Genomic DNA, 21,055 nt, shown 5'->3' with positions numbered 1-21,055 from the left:
CCTGAGTCCAAAAGGACCACTGATGAGAAACCCATAAATTATGAAGACTGCAAATCAGTTTTAAGGAGGAATGTTGGCCCGAAATTTAACCACGATTGATTATGGTTGTGCGTTTGCTGGTGGCTGTCTGCCGAGTGCTCTATGAGCACATTCAGTTTGAAGTGATGTGTCCTCTGATAGATTCAGATTTTTTCCTCTAAGAAATTTTTCTAGAAATAGAGCCATTGTCGGAAAGTCCTTCTCGGCACCTTCGGGAACTCTGTATATACTAACGTTGTTCTGTCTGGACTGACCCTCTACGTCCAAAAGTTTCTCTTCCATTTTGGTGTGTAACTTCAACAAGCCTGTGAGTACCTCTTCTGCATTTTGAATCCTCTCTTCTGCTGTCACGACTCGGCCCTCAACCTCCTCAAGTCTAGCGTTGGTATTTGAAATTTCTGCTTTAATGTCCTCGAGCTGAGTTTTGTTATCCCAACGAAAGTCCCTTAATTCTCTAAGAATGAGGCTAAAGTCAGCGGTCTCACTGGCGGGATACACTGAATCTCCCTGAGTCATCATCTTCACATCGTTTCTCTGTAGGTTGTGACTTTCTTGTTTTTGCACCTAGTTTTATCTTACTCCCTTTTTATTTTTATTATGTAGATTACTTAGATTGCTAGTTTATTGGTTTTAGGGAGTTTTCAAAACTATTATAACCGGGGAAGCTAGCTCTATGCTGCCATCTTGTGGATGTCCAACCTGGAAGTCCGGCCACCTACTGTATCTGTAATGTTAACCTATCAGAACCTGTAGAAATGACGTCAACTGACTTCACTGTCCATATAAGTCCTAGTGCTTTTGTTTCCTATGTTAGCTGGAGGCTGGATCTTACTAATTTCCATGGCCTTTGGAAGTACGAAAAACTTTGTAAACAGATTGAACTATATATTTTATGTTTTTGGGTTGATAGTTGTAGCATTTTAGTTGACCAAACTTAAAACAAAAAAATGAGTAAGATTCTCCCTGTTTGAACTGTGAATATACACTATTCTGCCTTGTAGCAACAGCTTATTATCCTATGAATGTACACATAAGAAGACAGTGAGAGTTTATGTTTTTTATTGGCTTGACACACACATAAACACACTTTTGCTTTAATAAACACATATGGATGGCATGTCCTCATTGTCTGGAACAATGGAAGACCAGTATAAAAGACAACAGTGGTTAACATCAGCATTAACAAAGTTTTTAAAAGAACTTTAGGCAAGTTAAACTTAAACTGGTTTACTCAAATATCTGCAAAAACTCTGGAAGGATTGAGAAAAGAAGTGGATTCATTAGGAGTAGACAAGCAGTTAGGTTTCTTTCCTCATCTGTGCTGCTGTCTTGACCCCTTGAATGGATCAAACTCATCCTGAAAGAAGAAGTGAAAGTAAATATCAATTTGTGAACGAATTCAACACCAAAAGGACTGCATATTATTCCTACCTCATCATCGTCATCAAAGCATACTCCTTTAAAAGACTGGCTCTGGGAGCTTTTCTTATTGGCGCCTAACGAAGTCAGCCTATTGGTTAAGGAAGGATGGCATGGGCAACAAGTTCAGTTACCTTTTTATAGTTAAGTAACGTCTAGGTTACATCTGTAACCTGAAGGAGGGAATGGAGACGTTACATCGAGTGACGTATTTGGTATCGTACTTGGGAGCCCAATCACCTCTGAGCTAAAGAGAAAAGGCCAATGAACATTAGCGAGTGGAGTCTGCATGGCAAGCCACTCCCCCGTACGTACGGGTATATAAGATGGTGACGTGCATCCACTCATTCAGGTTTTTCATTCAGGAGCTGAGAAGAAAACCCGGCATTCAGCGTAGTTCAGGATTGAGGCAAGGGGACGTAACGTCTCTGTTCCCTCCTTCAGGGAACGAGGGTTACAGATGTAACATAGACGTTCCCCTTGAGTCGTTCACTCTGACGTTACGTCGAGTGACGTATTTGGGATCAGCCCATGGAAAACACCACAATCCTGAACCACGTTACTTGGCTGAGGCACAAATGCTGACAGGCAAGCATGTCAGGACAAATGGGCTCGGCTGCACGATTGAGCTCTACTGGAATAAGAACGGCGCGTAGTGACTTGAGCTGCGTCCGGCTCCAGAGGAGGAGATGGCGGGCGAATTGCGACATGCGACGGGAACGTAGACCCCCCTGGTGGTTGATGTACGCTATGGCTGCTGTGTTGTCCGTGCGGACTAGCACGTGTTTGTCTCGCAGAATCGAAAGAAACCGACGAAGAGCGAGAAACACTGCTAGTAACTCGAGGCAACTGACATGCCAATGCAGTCGAGGTCCTGTCCAGGAGCCCGAGGCTGCTTGCCCATGGCATATGGCACCCCAGCTCTGTAAGAGGCGATGGCTCCGAAGCAGAAATCTGAATGAGTGGATGCACACTGCCATCTTATATACCCGTATGTTTGGGAGGGAGTGGCTTGCCATGCAGACTCCACTCGCCAATTTCTCTTTAGCTCAGAGGTGATTGGGCTCCCAAGTACAATCCCAAATACGTCACTCGATGTAACGTCGGAGTGAACGACTGAACGGGAACTACATTTCACAGCTTTTCAGTCTTAAACACTTTGACATGAATGAATCCAGGAATGCAAAAGTACGCAAAGCAAATTGTTAAGATGCGTGTTTCACCTTTATGCATTTTAAATAAAGACACAAAAGTAAACCACTTACTTTTGCGTTGACCTGGAACATTTTAAAAATGCAACATTCTCATCTGAGTCACTGTCTTCTATGGTGACCTGAGAAGGAAAAGGAGAACAAATAGAAGACAAAATAGGATCAAAATTAAATAAAATTACTTAACCACAAATGACTGTTTAATCTTAAATCCTGTCAAGTCCTGTGCAGTTCTTCTCTCCTCTTGTTAAGAATCTTTAAAAAAGGTACATGTAGCTTATATACATTCCTCAAAAATAGTTATAATTGCTATTATTGTAATTATAATTTACTATTTTATAAAAAAAGTTTAAAGTTTTTTTTTTTCCTCTCTAAATGAGGTCATGTTGGACTTTAAAATGGTCATCGGATGCAAAATTCACTTTTACATGTTGTTCGAACATAAATGTGTTGGCAGCATGTGTATACTTCCACCCCATTATGATAAAAATCCACCCACTGCATTTTTAAAAATCCCCAATAATAATAATCACTTTCTCAGGTCAGACTGTTCTAAGATTCTTGGCAGAGTGATGTAGTTCTGCACAAGCTCCTCCCACAATTGTTGACTGACACCAAAGCTGGAGCAAGGGTAGACAAGAATGTCTCCTAAGCGACTGGGGTGTTCTGTTGTTAGATGTAATAATGAACATAGCATTCGTCATTTACTCTTGACATCCGAGCTGCTGAAGATGCAGAGGATTACTTTTGTTTTTGAAGAGAATGCGGCCCCCGATCTACTTGAGATGAGCAGAGCTCATTAGCATTTAAAAGGACATTTAAAAGGACATTGTCACTTTTTTCAGGGTTGGAGCTAAACTCTGCAGGGACACTGGCCCTCCAGAATCAATGTTCCCCACCCCTGCCTTTAAGGGATAATTCATCCAAAAACTAATATTCTGAAACCATTTACTCAATCCCGTAAAAAGAAGAAGAAAAAAAAGTGTGCCTCAGAAAGCTCTGGACTTAAACTCTTGGCTAACGGTGACAAGGTTCCATGTTTAGATTAATGGACAGTTTAAGACCTTCAGTGTCCTTGCAGAGGCTGCAAAATTTATGGAGACCAAGCTGAGACAGAACTAAGAAAATCTTAAGACATAACTGACTGTGTATAAATTAATTGTGCATCATATATTAAAGCATTTAAGCTTACTGCTCAAATTCATGCACAGCTTAGACAAACTCTACATATGACATCAATAATGATGAGATAATTATTCCTTTACAAATAATTTAAAACTGGTTGTGTCTATTATTATAGTTCAGTCATTTAACTGATGGCTCTATTTTTTGATGGATCAGCATGTAGGCCGTCACTGCTGAAGACATGGCCCACATAGCTCACTTGTTTCAGTCTAAACTTGCATTTCAGTGGATTTAGCCTGAGATTCACCCACTCAAGCACTCTTTCTAAGTTGTCGTGCTCCTGTTCTGTGAGTCCACCAACCAATATATCATCTACTATGACAGCACAAGGGTATCCAGTGAAAATTTGTTCCACTGTGCTCTGAAAAACTTCACTAGTCAGTGAGGATTTATGGTCTAGTTCTAGGGAGATTTGCCAAAATCAGGTTTTAGCATCAAGCACAAACAAGATGGTGAAATTTGACATCTGGGCTGCGACTTCCTCAACCGTTCTCATTGGGTGGTAGGGTCTTTGTATAGCTGTGCTTAGGTCTCTAGGGTCTATACAAATTTGGTTGAGTCAATGTTGTTACAGTCTTTATAAGCAGCAACCATTAAAGACACCCACTCATTTGGTTTAGAAATGGGTGTAATGAGACCAAGATCAGTCAAGATTGTATCAAGTGTGTGTTGTTTGTTGCCACCATATGCTATTAGCTTTGTTGTGTTTGACACATTAAGTTCTTCCCCTTTTTGCAGGTGCTGGAAAGTGTCTAAATCAATCACATTACATGACTCCTGTGTCTACTTTCAGTTCCACCGGTATGTGTACAGTGCTGTACAGTTCACTCTTTTGTGTAAGGTTGGTCATGGAATCAGAAGACTGAAGGACGATTTACTTTCTTCACTGTTTGTCTGGTGAGGTTCAACATAGTGGACGGTTTTGGTATACTGCTGCTTTGCTTTGTTTGAGTGGACCCAAGAATTTCTTAAAATGGTTCCACTTCTAGAGAAAAACCCTATTTATTAGCATAGTAATAATAGATCTGCATTTTTAGAAAAAAACTTGTAAGCACAGAACACAAGAAGTTGCAGAAAGAGAGATAGCGAGGAAAGAATGAGTTGTAGACAGTAAAAATGTGGAATTTCAAGTTTCTAGCAATATATGCAATTTCTTAGACCTCAACAGCCAATCAATCATTTCATCTAACCCTCACATTGAGTTTTCAATGAGGCTATAAAAATGTATATTAAAGGCACTAGTTCAGACTTGGCTGTTTCAGGGGATTCCTTTTGTTGTTGTGCTGAAAGTGGTTTCCCAGGCTGTTCCCAAGACTAGATGGCTTATCACCTCATGATGATACAGGAGCAGCAGGCATGCGGGCTGAGAAGCTGAAAACCCCAAAAGGTGACAAAAGCACACTCGAACCCACGGGCCCTTTCACAGATACAATTGTGTGAGAATGTGTTCTATGAGGAACAAAAGGTCAAAAGGGTGTGGGTAAACTTAGAACGTTAAGAGTTTTGGGAAGTTCTATATGTTAGGTATTTATGTGATTAGATTTTTTTTCCTTGTACTGGCTCTCTCATTTTAACTGTTTTACTTTTTGCAGTGAATTATGACTAATATTAATGGAGGAAATATTACACTTTCTTTTTAGAATGTATAAGGGCTTGGTCATATAATTTAAAAGGGAATTTGCACATCTGAAATCACTCATGATAGATATAATATTCCTTTAGAAAAGGAAGGCAGGCAATCAACAAATGCATACTCAATATATACAGCCCAAATTTTGTTGATTCAGTGTAACAGTATAGTACTATTCCGTATGCACACACCACAAATGGAATAGTGGAGGGTATTTTAAATGTTAGATAAGTTGCACTTAAGTATTTTGTCAGTATTTTGTCAAAACAAAATTATTACTGGCATTTAAGCTGATGTTAATCAAAAGCTCAACTTTTGTGCCATATTTAACAAGAAAAACAGAAGAATTTTTTGAATAACAATAATGAATAACAATAGGTCTATGATTCAGGCTTGTGTATGATTATTATTCTATACTAAACAGACAAAGCAGCAACCTTCTCCTCAAATGTAAGCTGAAGAATGTTCCAACAAACTATTTATTAAAAGTCACTGAAATACTTGTTTATATAAACACCATCTTCAGTTGTAAAAAAAACACAGGAGGTAACTCTGGCAAAATACACATGCTAGAGTCACATGATCATCACATGTCCAACTAAGACTGCATTTACACTGCAGATCTGGATGCCTAAATCAATTTGTTTTGACTATATCCGATTTTTTAGATGACCCACTTACGCCTTCTTTTAAAAGTGACCTGTGACATCAGGAAAGATATCTGCATTTACACTACATTGGCTTAACCTGAAAAATGCTTAATGTGACTCAATGCATTAGACATCGATATTAAAAGACCAAACTCTGCACATACTTTATTAATAAAGCATACTATGTATAGAAAAGGAGTCCAGAATATGAATGCAATGGGCCTCATTCATGAAACATGAGCAGAACGAATTTTTGTGTAAATCGTATGTAAAGCCATTCTGACATAAATTTTCAAATTCATGAAAATGTTTGTATTTTCAAAATGTTAGTTGGTACGAATATCTATATATATCTATATATCAGGGGTGTAACGGTACGTGTATTCGTCCGGGACCGTCACGGCACGGGTGTCACGGGGTTCAGTTCATGTACTCCAACGACATATACGGTCAGTCACTGGTGCCCAGAAGGGGGCATGCGTGATAATTCAACGCTAACTGTCACAACAGGAAAAAGCAGAAGAAGAGAACAAAACAAGAGATCAGCAATCCAAAACAAGAATGGCGAGTTCAGACAGCACACAAGCAGCTGTACAAAACGTGAGTGGAAATATGACCGATATGCTAACACATATCAGACGACATCATCTCAATGTGCCAGTTACCGGAGTTAGGCAGAAAAAGACTACAGGAGTGCAACAACTAATCCCTGCAGCTTTTAAGCAGCCTTTAGATGCGAGAGCAGACCAGAGCTATTACGGAGGCAACTGGCATGTACATTTCATCTGCTATGCACCCATATACAGTAGTAGATGATCCCGGCTTCAAGTATTTATTAAAAGTGCTCGAGCCACGTTACACTGTCCCATCTTGTGCGCACATAAGCCAGTCCGTGGGTCCTTCTCTATACACACGCACGAGTGCAGAGATTGAACACGAGTTGTCCACTGCACCCGCTGTTGCACTAACAACAGATGAATGGACCTCTTGTACTACCGAAAGCTATCTCACAGTGACCGCGCACTTCATCGACTCTGAGTGGGAAATGAAAAGCCCAGTGTTACAAGGTTACAGGATTGGGACCACATGTTGGATGCTTTGCCCATACATTGAACTTAGCATCACAGAAAGGAATGGTAGTCAGCCAGGTATCTCGACTGCTGGGAAAAATCAGAAAAACTGTTGGCTTTTTCCACTGCAGCTCAGTGGCTGCCCATAAATTGGAGACAAAGCAGATGATGCTTGAGTTGCCAAACCATTGTTTAATACATGATGTGCCCACACGCTGGAACTACGAGATGGTTGAGCGGTATCTTGAACAAAAATCTGCTGTTTACTCTGCTCTAACAGAAAGAGCCCATAAAAATAAGGATATTGCCAATCCGACTGACCATGAGCTGAGCTGAGCAGAGAGTGTGATTGAGATTATGAAGCCTCTGAAGATGGCCACAACAATACTGAGAACTGAAACAACACCACCCGTTTCCATGATCTTACCTTTAAAAAATGATCTTGGAATCCATGAAACAAAATGATGACGATACTCCCACTGCCAAGGAAATCAAGCAAGCAAGCAAATCTGCAAACGAGGTATTCTGACCCTGGTCTTGAGGACTTCCTTCACAAGTGCACTGCACTTGATCCGCGGTTCAAGACACTTCCTCATCTTTATCCAGCCCATCAACAGAGAATCTATGACAATATCGTCATAGTTCTGAGTACAGCACAACAGGTATGCATAATTTACTATTTTCTTTCATTACAACATATTAATGTTGTTACAATGTTCACTGAACTCACTAATTAGCCTTTTCTGTCATTTTACTGAAGAGTGAGACCAGGGAGACTACAGAGGCCAGTCCATCAACTTCTTCAGAGCCCAGTCCATCAACTTCATCAGAGCCTAGTCCATTAGTAGTGAAAGCAGAGTCAGAGGCAGCACCTTCCCCTTCACCAAAGAGGTCAGCCATGTCAGAAATTTTTGGCCCACTCTTCAAAACTGTTAAAAAGTACCAGCCTGATTTGCAGCAGCGGTTGAAGGATGAAGTGTACGCCTACATGGCAAAGGAGTGCATTTCAATTGATTCCAACCCGCTTGCCTGATGGAAGGCTCAAGAGTCTGTTTATCCTAATCTAGCCAAGATGGCAAAGTGTTACCTTGCAATACCTGCAACCTCTGTCCCAAGCAAGAGGGTTTTTTCAGTGGCAGGTGACATCGTTACCGCCACAAGATCTTCACTCGCTACTGAAAATGTGGACAAATTGATATTTTTGAAGAAAAACTTGAAAATAGAATAAATCTGAAGCCTTTTATTTTGATTTATTTTGGAGCATTTTCACATTTAAGTTTACTGAATCTTAAGGCACATTTAATGTTTTTCTGTTGTTTTAGGAGAGAATTGGGCTTATTAACCTTTGAAAGATTAATATATACGTATATATAGTCTAAAAAAGTTTTAGAAAGTTTATTTTTCATTATACTATTTATTTTGTACTTGCATATGACAAGACGCTTTTTAGTTCTGTTGCTGTTAGTTACCAAACACCTGTTCAAAATAAACAGAAAAAAGCAAGCACTGGGGATTTTTTTTTTTATATATATACATATAGGTGGATCTTAATAAATTAGAATGTTGTGGAAAAGTTCATTTATTTCAGTAATTCAACTCAAATTGTGAAACTCGTGTATTCAGAAGACAATCATTGACACCCTTCACAAGGAGGGTAAGCCACAAACATTCATTGCCAAAGAAGCTGGCTGTTCACAGAGTGCTGTATCCAAGCATGTTAACAGAAAGTTGAGTCGAAGGAAAAAGTGCGTCCAAAGTACTCTTTCCAGATGAGAGCAAGTTTTGTATTTCATTTAGAAACTAAGGTCCTAGAGTCTGGAGGAAGGGTGGAGAAGCTCATAGCCCAATTTGCTTGAAGTCCAGTGTTAAGTTTCCACAGTCTGTGATGATTTGGGGTGCAATGTCATCTGCTGGTCCACTGTGTTTTTTGAAAACCAAAGTCACTGCACCCGTTTACCAATAAATTTTAGAGCACTTCATGCTTCCTTCTGCTGACCAGCTTTTTAAAGAGGCTGATTTATTTTCCAGCAGGATTTGGCACCTGCCCACACTGCCAAAAGCACCAAAAGTTGGTTAAATGACCATGGTGTTGGTGTGCTTGACTGGCCAGCAAACTCACCAGACCTAAACCCCATAGAGAATCTATGAGGTATTGTCAAGAGAAAAATGAGAAAAAAGAAACCAAAAAATGCAGATGAGTTGAAGGCCACTGTCAAAGAAACCTATACCATCTCAGCAGTGCCACAGACACACACACCTCCATGCCACGCCAAATTGAGGCAGTAAAAAAAAGGAGCCCCTACCAAGTATTGAGTATATATACAGTAAATGAACATACTTTCCAGAAGGCCAACAATTCACTAAAAAATGTTTTTTTATTGGTCTTATGAAGTATTCTAATTTGTTGAGATGAATTGGTAGGTTTTTGTTAAATGTGAGCCAAAATCATCACAATTAAAAGTACCAAAGACTTAAACTACTCCAGTCTGTGTTGTTCACTGAATTTATTTAATACACAAGTTTCCCAATTTGAGTTGAATTACTGAAATAAATGAACTTTTCAAGACATTTATTGAGATGCACCTGCATATATAGGTGCATCTCAAAAAATTAGAATATCATTAAAGTGCTCCTATTATGCCTTTTTAAATATGACCTTTCATGCAGTGTGTCATGTAGCTGTATGTGAACATAAACTATCTACAAAGTTGTGAAGCCGACAGTGCACGATACATAAAGTTATTGTCTATCAAAAAAAAAAAAAAAAGAAATTAGAATATTTACATCTGAGTTTCATTAAATGACCATCCCTACAGTATAAATTCCAGGTATCTCTTGTTCTTTGAAACCACACTAATGGGGAAGAATGCTGACTTGGCAATGGTCCAGAAGACAATCATTGACACCTCCACAAAGAGAGTAAGTCACAGAAGGTCATTACTGAATGGGGTGGCTATTTACAGCCTTGTGGGCAGCGCGCCGACATACAGCACCGTTGTGCTCCGGGCGTCCTGTGTTCGAATCCTGACTCGAGGACCTTTCTCTCTCCCACTTCACTTCCTGTCAATTCTGATCTGTTCTGTCTCAGTAAAGGCCAAAAAGGCCAAAAAAACAGATCTTAAAAAAAAAAAAAAAAAAAAATGCAAAGTTAACTGGAAGGAAGAAACTGGGTAGGCAAAGGTGAACAAGCAACAGGAATGACCGCAAAATTGAAAGTACTGTCAAGTAAAGCTGATTCAAACACTTGGGAGAGCTTCACAAGGAGTAGAATGAAGCCGGAGTTAGTGCATCAAGAGTTACCACGCTCTGACGTCTTCGGGAAACAGAAACAACGTCAGAAGCATCTTACCTGGGCTAAAGAGAAAAAGAACTGGACTGTTGCTCAGTAGTCCAAAGTCCTAAAAGTAAATTTTGCATTTCATGTTGAAATCATGGTCCCAGTGTCTGGAGGAAGACTGGAGAGGCACAGAATCCAAGCTGTTTGAAGTTTCTGAAGTCAGTAATAATTTGGGGTGCCGTGACATCTGCTGCTGTTGGTCCATTGTGTTTTATCAAGTGCAAAGTCAATGCCGCCGTCTACCAGGAGATTTTGGAGCACTGTATGTTTCCATCTGCTGACAAGCTTTATGCCTTATGCTGATTTCCTTTTCCAGCAGGACTTTAGCACCTGCCCACAGTGCAAAAACCACTTCCAAGTGGTTTGCTGACCATGATATTACTGTGCTTTACTGGCCAGCCAACGTGCCTGACCTGAACCCTATTGAGAACCAATGGGATATTTTCAAGAGAAAGATGAGAAACAGTCGATCAAACAATATACAGATGATCTCGGGGCTCAATAGTGCCTCACTTCCATGCCACACTTCACTGATGCTGTAATTTGTGCTAGGAGCAAGTCATTTGCTGTAAAATATGCTGCTGACCAAGTATTGAGTGCATAAATGAACATACTTCAAAAACATGAACTTTTCTTTTTTGCAAATCCGATTTTTGATTAATCTTAGAAAATATTCTAATATTTTGAGATACTGGATTTCTGAGCTCTAATCATCAAAAGAAAAAAAAAACTTGTAATGAATCTAGAATATTTGAAAGTTTCAATAGTTTTCAATATAAATAAGTTACAAAAAAAAAAAAAAAAAAAAAAAGAATTTTTTCATGGTATTCTAATTTTCTGAGATGCACCTGTATGTATATATATTTGGGGGCAAATATCGACCAACAATCGTACTTGTTCAACGACTGCTTACAACAACGGAGAAGTCAATATTACGTGTTAAAACTTTTTATTTTTTTTTTAAATTTCGTACAAATTACTTACTAGTAATACGTTGCCACCGTGAATGTTCCAAATCAAAACAACTAAAATGTGTCAGCTGGAAAAATACTGTCACCAAAGTGTTTTCAAGGTTGTTTTAAGAAGAGTGCCTGACATTTTTTCAGATGGCTTAACACTAGAACCGCCAGGGGTCGCTGTATACCTAAAACCTCCATGAGAGTAAATTTTACCCATGAACATGAGTAGTGTTTTGATATGACTAAATAACATTTTACATATTTCACTGTATTATGCCACTGTCTTCATAAAGAAGTGTCTAGAGCCATAAAAAAATATTGTCTAGTCATCAACAATATTTTTGTTCTGTTGTTTTATGCTCAAGGCTTTTTATGCAAGCTACAGTCAGTTTTCATAACAGTCAATATAAGCTAAACAAGCCTGCACTGACAAAGAGAATTAAAAGGAAGTAACAACATATTTGGGTGGAGTAATATTATAATTCACTGCTATTAATAAATATATTAAGACCATTCATGATATTTAAATTACTAAAATAGCCTATAGACAATAATGTGTAATAATAATTCACCACACTACATAGGATGATGTGATCACAAATTGAAGCGCACAGCTTCACCTAATGAATTATTATTTGTTAAGTTATATCATTTATAATTTGAATAAGTGCACAACGCCAATAAACTTAGGGTAATCAAAAACAAACAAAAAAAAAGGTATTCATCACATAGATCAGATTTTTTTTTTTTTTTTTTCCAGGAAACGTGCCGTCTAGAATAAATAGCAACACAGTAGCGAACAATAAACAATAGAAATGGCAAAACAAAAGTTAAGTAATTAATCCAAAGTTTGAACAATATGAGTAACGTTAGGCTAAAACATCTTATTATGAGATCGCTGTCAGATGAGATGTCAGATGCTGATCCGACCCAGGACACATAACTTACCATCAGACTCTCCATCACTCATGGTACTTAGTGCTTCTAAAACCTCCTCAGCATCAATAAATTGCCTCCTTTTACTCATTTTGACTTTATGAAACTGATAACCGCTAATTCAGTGAGTAAAAGATGCTGTCTAGCAATGTACAATGTTACATAAGCGGCAAGATAATGACAGTGCAAAAATACAGGCATTTATATATATATATATATATATATCTGTTTTACAAGCAAATTACACAGATCTGCCATAACCATTTGGTGGTACTAATGGTCTAGCGGTATAACTTGTTAGCGCTTCGGGGATCTACTCTGTCTTTGTGAAGTTTTTTTTCGCCTTAAAATCAAATGTGTTCATCAGTGATTGTATATGAATAGTGGTGACGTGCATTTTATTTTGTAATTTCAAATGTAACAAATAGTCTCCACAACAGTTAGCAATAGATTCAAGCGCATGTCTGCGCGCAAGCCGCCTTCACTGATAACAGCAGCAACAAGCTCTCAGCATCATTTCAAAAGCAACTCAATCAGCACCAGACTGCCTCTTATTTAACACAAATAAACTAAATTAATACTCTGCTAGTCAACTAGATCTGCTCCTCCTCAGTCAGTCACGTTCAACGTTACGTCGACTGATGTTATTGGGGTCCCGCTTGGGGCCCCAAGCGGGATGTCCATCTTTATGGTCTAGGAGCGCCATCTCTTTTTCGACACCCCTGACTTACAGGCCGGCCTCCAACGACACTGCTGGGGACTTGGCCCAGCATTCCTTGGCAGTCCATGTGCAGACAGAGGCCATTCCCCGTGAATTTCATGAAAATACAGCTGCTGTGGGCCAGGTCTTTGTCTGCATGTCGCTGAGGGCACCCCTCTGCGGTCTCAAAACCTGCTCCACCCCCTGGGTGATAACCCCCCCGCTGGGGCGTTGAGCTGACTGTGGGCAGGGGGCGTAGCCCATCTCTTGGGGCCTCCTCGACTCTTCTAGCAAGACTCGGGGCATTACTAGATGGACTAACTCAGGATCTGTTCTTCGGGGGACACCCCCCAAACATTTTTCTTCACTGTCACCGCTGTCCCCCGGGTCAGTGGTATCCCCCCTTTCAATAAAAGAGCAATTTTCTAACAATTTCCTTTAACTCTGGGTATTTGCTGGGCTCTGAGTGATACGTTGGGATTAATGTAAGTGCTGCCCTCTGCAGCTCATCTCTTCTTCGGGATACTTGCTTTCCAGGTTGAGCCATTTTTAATAACTCCTTAGCTGCTCCACCATGGGTACGTCAGATCCACTCTGTTGATCTCGCTTGTACCAGGTTAGGGGCATGGTTTACGCTTCCAACTCGCCTTGCTGGCTTCCTGACAATCCGACTCGGTCATGCGATTCAGTTCGCCAGGCGCTCTGCCTTCCCTCCATCTGAGTTGATTACTGTCCCGGGATCATCGTATCTAGGAAGACCGGTGGTCCAGCCAGCCCCAGGACTGGTTCGCAGCTACTGACCTGAAGTGTGTGTACTTTCATGTCTCAATTTTTTGCCTTGACACAGACCATTTTTCGTTGTGCTTTCGAGGGTCTAGTGTGTCTTTTGAGGGTCGACCCTGTGCCTTTCTTAAAAAAAAAAAAAAAAGAAAAAGGAAGAACTAGTGGGCATGCCTTTGTCGCTCGTCGACTGGCGTATTTTACCTCACTCACGAGTCTGAACACAGTCTGAACACCACTATTCGCACTTATGCCGCTCGACCTGTCATATTTGGAACTGCTTTTGCACTGCCTGTTTCCCTCGGCACAGTGGTGCTGACCTGGGGCTTATGCTCAGGGAAGACGAGCAGCAAGTTCTGTTGGTTGCGCCGCTTGGCCCACCCAAAACCTGGTTTACTGACCTTGTGCTTCTCGCAACAGGAACTCCTCCCTCTAGAATTCCCCTGAGGGTGGGGCCCTTCCTGAGAGGATGGGCACGATCTGGCACACACTACCTGATCTTAGAACCCCTGACAGGTTTGGGACAGGATGTGCTGACCCCTCTGGCCTTTGTAGGCTGTGACAGTTTCTCTACGAGGCAGGCTTACTCACTGAAGAGGGGTTTATTCGTTAAAATGGTGTTGCTCTTTGAAGACCCTTAGATTTGCTTGGTCAGTGTGTTGCTTCCCTCCTAAAGGTGTACGCCGCTACCACTGCGTCTCACCATGTAGCAGGGGATGATTTATCCCTAGGGAAACATCACCCGGTCATCAGGTTCCTGAGAGCTGCGAGGAGATTGATTCCTCCCAGGTTGCACCTCATTCCCTCTGGGGATCTCTCCGTGGTCCTCTGAAGCGGGCCTTTAGAAAGATCCCTTCGAGTCGCTTGATTCAGTTGAGCTAAAATAGGTTGTTTAAGACTTCGCTCCTAATCGCACTGAACTCTATCAAGAGGGTGGGTGCCTTGAGTTTGTTCCGGCTGTTTCTCATGTAGGGCTGGGCGATATGGGCAAAAAATTATCACAATATTTTTTTTTCATATCAGCTGATATCGATAATTATCACGATAAATATCAAATCCTTATTTTTTTCAAGTTTAAAGTCAGATTTTTGCTCCAAAGTGAAGGTTGTAGAAACCAGACCATTCATTTTCCTTAATAAAATAAATATCTAAATAGAAAAGTTTCTGCATGTTCTAATGAGTCATATTGTTTCAAATCAAAAAACAGGTTTGGTTTTGTCTGATAATGATAATGATAATAATAATAATAATAATAATAATAATAATAATAATAATATAACTTTCTCTTAGGAATGCACATTTAATAGTAGCTTAAGGATGCAGAGGTAAATTTTTGTTCACTATCAATCAGTAACATCTGTAAAAATTGTAGCAACCTCAGTTTTATATGGTGAAATTTATTCTATTTTTTTTTTTTTAAATCATGATAAACACAGTTAAACCCACACATAATGGTACCTCAAAACCATGGTAAAAATATAACTACATGATTTTATAGGTAGCCTATTTGTATGAAAAACAGTAGTCTAAAAATATTCAGTATAAATGCACACATGCTATAGCTTAATCACAAATACATACATACTAGAATTATATACCATTACTCCTGTAATAATATTCAATGTGAATATCCCACATTGCTGCCACAATACCATGGTGCAGTGAGTGCTACATTTCAAATGTAGGCCTGCGGCAGGCTGCACTCATAACGGAAGTGACGCGGTTGCGGCGGTCCGTGCCACATCGAGATAATAAATGCATCTTCTCTAGTGAGTTCGCACAGCAGTTTGAACTTTAACGATCAAATGAGTCACGCTGTTTCGTTCCTCTTTTGGCACATTTAAAAATATATCGAACATTTATCAAACTCTTCATATCGTTTTATCGAGGAAAATTATATTGCGATAATTATTGTTATCAAATTATCACCCAGCCCTATTCTCATGTGAGCCTGTTATGTGCCCAAGGTTCCTACCACTCTTTTTCGAGGTCAGGTGGTGAACCTGCAAGTACTGCCCCCAGAGGAGGCAGATCTGGCCAAAGCGTTGCTGTGTCCCATTCGCACCTTGCGCATTTATGTGGAACACACCCGGAGCTCAGACGCACCGAGCAGCTCTTTGTCTGCCATGGAGGTCAGCATAAGGGGAAACTGTCTCCAAACAGACGTTGGCCCATTGGGTGGTAGATGCCACCCATTGGCGTACCAGTGCCAAGGTGAGACATGCCCCCCTAGGAGGCTCACTCCACCAAAAGGAGTGTTGCCTCCTTCTGGGCATTGGCGCACGGCACCTCTCTTGCAGGCATTTGTAGAGCTGCGGGCTGGACGACACCTAACACCTTTACAAGGCTCTACAAAATTATGCAAATAAATGAAATTATATAAAGCTGGAGCATGTGGATTCTGTTTTAGAATGTAATAAACCACATGGATTTTACAATTTCCAGAGTCTTGTGTCTCCTGAAAAAAAAAAAAATTGATTGTATAAAACACAAAATGTGATATTTGGTCTAATTTGCCTATGCCATTTTGTATATTACTACTTAGACTAACATAAAAAATGAAACATAATTCAGTCAATTATCAAGAAAAGTGGTATGGCACATAGTATAATAGGATTCTGGTGGCAATGTGCTTTATAAAACCTGTTTTTGTAAAGGATACTTACAAGGACACTTAGATGCAAAAAAGGGACAATTTTACTCCCTTTGGTTATAATTATGCAGGATAATTATCCAGGATTTTAACCTGTATGACGGAAACCACTGACTACCTTCTACCACTCGACTATGGATTAACTTAAAAAAAACCAACTCCCCTTTTCCATTGCGTGTTTTCCCACGCTAGACAGACACACTCTTCATTCATCTTCAAAATAACAGTGGCATCATGCAGACAATTCTAACACTAACTTATTTTCCAGATACATCACCAAACTTTTGTGGTTTTCTTAAATAAAGAAAATATACAGGGTGTCCTTTCAGTCTTCTGTCTCCGTGAATATCCAATTGAAATGCATCATTAAAATGAACTAAAGCTCAGCGAATACATGACAAACAGACCCGAGAGATATATCTGTAGAAAGCTTTTAAATGAAGTGAGTCTTATCGAAAACAAATATTCTGTGTTAAAGTAATCGTATGAAACCAACAAAGCCGTGCTCAAATGCAGATCTTATTTAGGCAATTATTTTTTTTTATAATGAACTGGACTGCCAGTGAGCACGCTGCTTTTTGATGTTGCTTTTGATGAATAGTCTACAGCAAAACTGACTTGTAGCACCGATGATAATAGCACCGTTTATTTTTCAACCTCATATAAAAATTATTAATGGAACAAAAATATTTTTTTTCTGTAATAATAACTACAACTTTTTTAAAGTCGTTTCTTAAATATGAACCAAATGCGATCACAGGCTACATTATTAACTTCTAACTGTCCTTATTAGCCCTTCATGGATTTAGTCTTACATGTATTCTGTGGCTTCTTTTAAAAAGCAAACAAAAGTACGCACATCAATCTCAATTGAGTGCTTGACTAAGAAAACAAGTAGAAACATTTTTTACATAAAGTTGACAACACCAAAGTTCCAAAAATATCAAAAATTATTTTAAAAACTTTGCTTCGTTGACGACTTTACATAAAGAAAATTTCTTCTTGTAGCTTATTTTAAACCATCAGTTTCGGACACAACAAAGCTAAAGTGCACCTGATTTTAGAGCCTTGCATTTTAGCCCAAGCTCAACAGGTCCCTGTTCACGCAGGTAGAGATAGCAAAAAGCGCATCCTGATTGTTTTCTCTGTTTTACAAAAGCACAACTTGTTCATATTGTGAGTGCATACAAAAATAGGGGTAGATCATTTACATTTCCAGATGAAGTATTAGTCTTATTTTTATGAACAAAAATGACGGCGCAACCTATTTCAAATTGTTTCCACTGTTATGAACAACAAAATGCAAGTGATCATGCTGGCGCCTCCATGCATTAAGCGAGCTTCAGCTTCCACTCTCCACACAAACGCTTAGATACACGCCTAACAACACACATTTATCTAGGTTAAATGTTTAAACTAACATTGTAATATGCTTGAAGTGTTTTATATTTATAGATTTTAGTTTAAGAAAGTGGTGATGATTTGAGAAGGCTAAATTGATCAAACGCAATCAACTCTGCCGCTATCTGCTTGATCATCAATTACGTACTTGCTTACTGCCCAGTTGCATATTTACTACTATTTTTTAAAGGAATAGTGTGTGAAACAGTATACTATAAGCAAACATTTTTTCAGAGTAATATGCTTGTCACATGACAAACACCTAACATTAATTCAGCACAGCTGTCAAGGTTGTTACCTTACAAACAAATGTGCTAACAGTTTTTTTCCACAAAGACTTGTTAATAAGGCTTCATACTAGTACACAATGCTATATTGCCCAGTTGAACTCATTTCATAATTGATGAACTTTGCATATTGCACAGAACTGAATCACTGAACTGTCTTTAACTAAACAATAATATTTTTGGCAGTTAAGTCGAAAATGCAATATATTCTAGTTACACTAAGTGCAAATAATAATAAATTCTGTTTACACTAAAATAGCAGCATTTTCTTTAGAAACAGGCATGTAAATAGTAGTTAGGCGGAAGATATTTATACTTCAGTACTGTAGTACATTTTAAAACAGTACGCAATAACATACTGAGTGTAAATTATTATATATATAAATTTTATTAGATGAATGCCACTTCATTGGGACAAACAACCCCCCCAAACCTATAGCTAAGTATACCTAATAACACTGTATTATTTATTTCCACTTTTCAAATATTTACTTAATTTGTATTGAAAATAAATGCTTTTCTGATTTGGTATGTGATGGGAAAAGGAGATGCATGAGTTTGTCAAGAGGCAGATTCGAACACAGGTCAATCGAATCAAAAGCACGCATCTCCTGTCTTTTTTTCACTGCGCTACTGATACTGCAGAAAAACATGTCTTTTGCGGTGCTGTTTATCGCAGCAAGGCATTGGTGGGAAGAGTTATTTTAAACGGCTTCTGCCAACAAATTGGTCTATTTGTCCTTAGAGTAAATACACTTTCTTTTTAGAGCTGCTTTACAGCGGAATTGAATTCTGTTTGCATAATTGAAATATTATTTTTATTTATATATGTTATTTATATATTATATCACTGCAATACTATTATTATTTAATATCTTTGAAACAATCAGTACTGTATAAAGTGCTATAGAGATAAAGGGTGATGTCATTTTACTTGATCAAAAAAGTGCTGTAGAGATTAAAGTACAATTTATGTCCTACCTATAATATTTTTTTTTAGATACACAGCGATAATTACTATTCCTCGCCTTCAGTTTACTCCCATATTTGAAAATGAAACGTCACATGGAGCGCATTGCATTCTGGGAAACAGTAGCCCATGCAGTGTCTTCAGATGCACACATCAAATTTCAGCAAATATAGCAGGTAATCCAGGCATTACATGCATACAGAAAATTCACATACTATTCACAGCATACACATAGCATACTCCAATACAGAAGGAGTTGTACGGTAGTATGCCATTCCGACCACAGTTTCTATACTGATTTCAGTGTACCTGAGTTATATTTAACAGATTCTGGCAAATGTAGTAGGTCATCCAGGTATTCCATGCATACAGAAAATCTGCATACTATGCACAGTATACATTCTGGGTACTGCAGAAATAGTAAGAGTAGTATGATACAAAAACAGCCATGGGCTCCAGTCAGACTCCGGCCGAGAATTCTGCTAAGCTAAGCCTAGATTTAAGGCCTGTGCAGGGCTCCACATGACTTCTGCATTTGGAAACGAATGTTGTGAACCAGGAGTTATATTCTAATTAAATGAAAAAATTCTTAAACTGTATTGTGAAACCATATTATTATTATTATTATTATTTTAAAAAAATGTTTAATTATTAATTAAACACGTTTAAATTAATTAAATTAAAACTAACAAATGATAAAAAGTGATCAATTTCTTAATTCATGGCCATATTTTGTGGCACGTCATGTGCTCTGTATACGGGAATAGATGTGTTAAAAAAAGGCCAGATAACTAATAAGTATGTGTAACCTGTTGAAATACATTGACGAATTATGTGTTGGAAATATGTGTTGGAACTAGAAATGTGTGGATGAGCTCAAATCACCCGAATCCGCAGCTTCAAATAAATTATCCACTCACCATCCACCTGCACCTATATTTTTCTCTGATTTAGATAATCACACCCGATCCTCATATTACAATTATTTTAACTCTTAGTTTTGCATGATGAATGGATGATTCATTCTTAACATTCAGCTGATTCTGCACATCGCTGCACACTTATACCTAATCACTAATGCTTTTAAGCCAAATCCACGCTGAAAAGAATAATGTTAACTGACATCTGGATGTGACTCTCCGCAATCTCTGATGAAATCGTCGGGTTTTCTCTGTATTAGTGCCCTTCTGAACTTACTGTTTGAATGCATACTGGATCCTTGGGCTGAAAAGTTTACAGGGGTTCACCAGTTTAAGAAATTTGCTTTTTCTCATTTTTAAGGTACTATTTTTGTTATAATGTACTTATTCAAATTAGTAATCAACAATAATTATTATTTTACCATTCTGCCACGGTCCTGACCACATCACTATATTTGTGTTTTTAGGGAATATTTGCATTTATTCACATGCAATTGAATTAGCTATTCATGTGGTGTACTGTCATGATTTTGGCTAATGCAGGATACTACTGAATGCGCATCAGAGGGGATTCAGAAGTGGGTATATGCACAGCCGACTGACAAAGATTAAAGAATACAGAAATGGTGACATTCCAGATAAAGTTTAAAGGGAGTTACGCCTGTAATGCTTTTGAGTAGGATAATGCAGTGGTGTAGTGCAGGCTATACGCAGGTATACACTGCAACTTCTCGAACAGGCAAACACACACACACAGACACACACACACACACAAAAGGAATCATCTGCATGATGAAAAAAAGTATTTAAAACAGGTTCATATTTTAGAAAATGTAGTTAATATTTGCATCATTTATCTCATCCGCCCGCGACCCACCCGCAAATAATCAGAATGCATTTTTTTATTA

The 21,055-nt window shown here is 38.8% G+C and overlaps 1 protein-coding gene across 1 annotated transcript in view; it reads right to left on the bottom strand.

The window, feature by feature from the left end:
- Positions 1-86: 86 nt before the first annotated feature.
- mre11a (MRE11 homolog A, double strand break repair nuclease) overlaps positions 87-21,055 on the bottom strand; it is a 44,571-nt gene continuing 23,602 nt past the window's right edge. Inside the window, exons 7-9 of the mRNA XM_051129793.1 lie at positions 2,724-2,791; positions 1,471-1,549; positions 87-1,396 (exon numbers count right to left, since the gene is read on the bottom strand). Coding sequence (XP_050985750.1) covers positions 1,352-1,396; positions 1,471-1,549; positions 2,724-2,791 — 192 coding nt within the window. The 3' untranslated portion in view covers positions 87-1,351. The remainder of the gene's footprint in view (positions 1,397-1,470; positions 1,550-2,723; positions 2,792-21,055) is intronic.

Source organism: Labeo rohita, chromosome 15 (assembly GCF_022985175.1).
Source record: "Labeo rohita strain BAU-BD-2019 chromosome 15, IGBB_LRoh.1.0, whole genome shotgun sequence".
NCBI lineage: Eukaryota > Metazoa > Chordata > Actinopteri > Cypriniformes > Cyprinidae > Labeo > Labeo rohita.
This window is presented reverse-complemented; position numbering and strand designations above follow the sequence as displayed.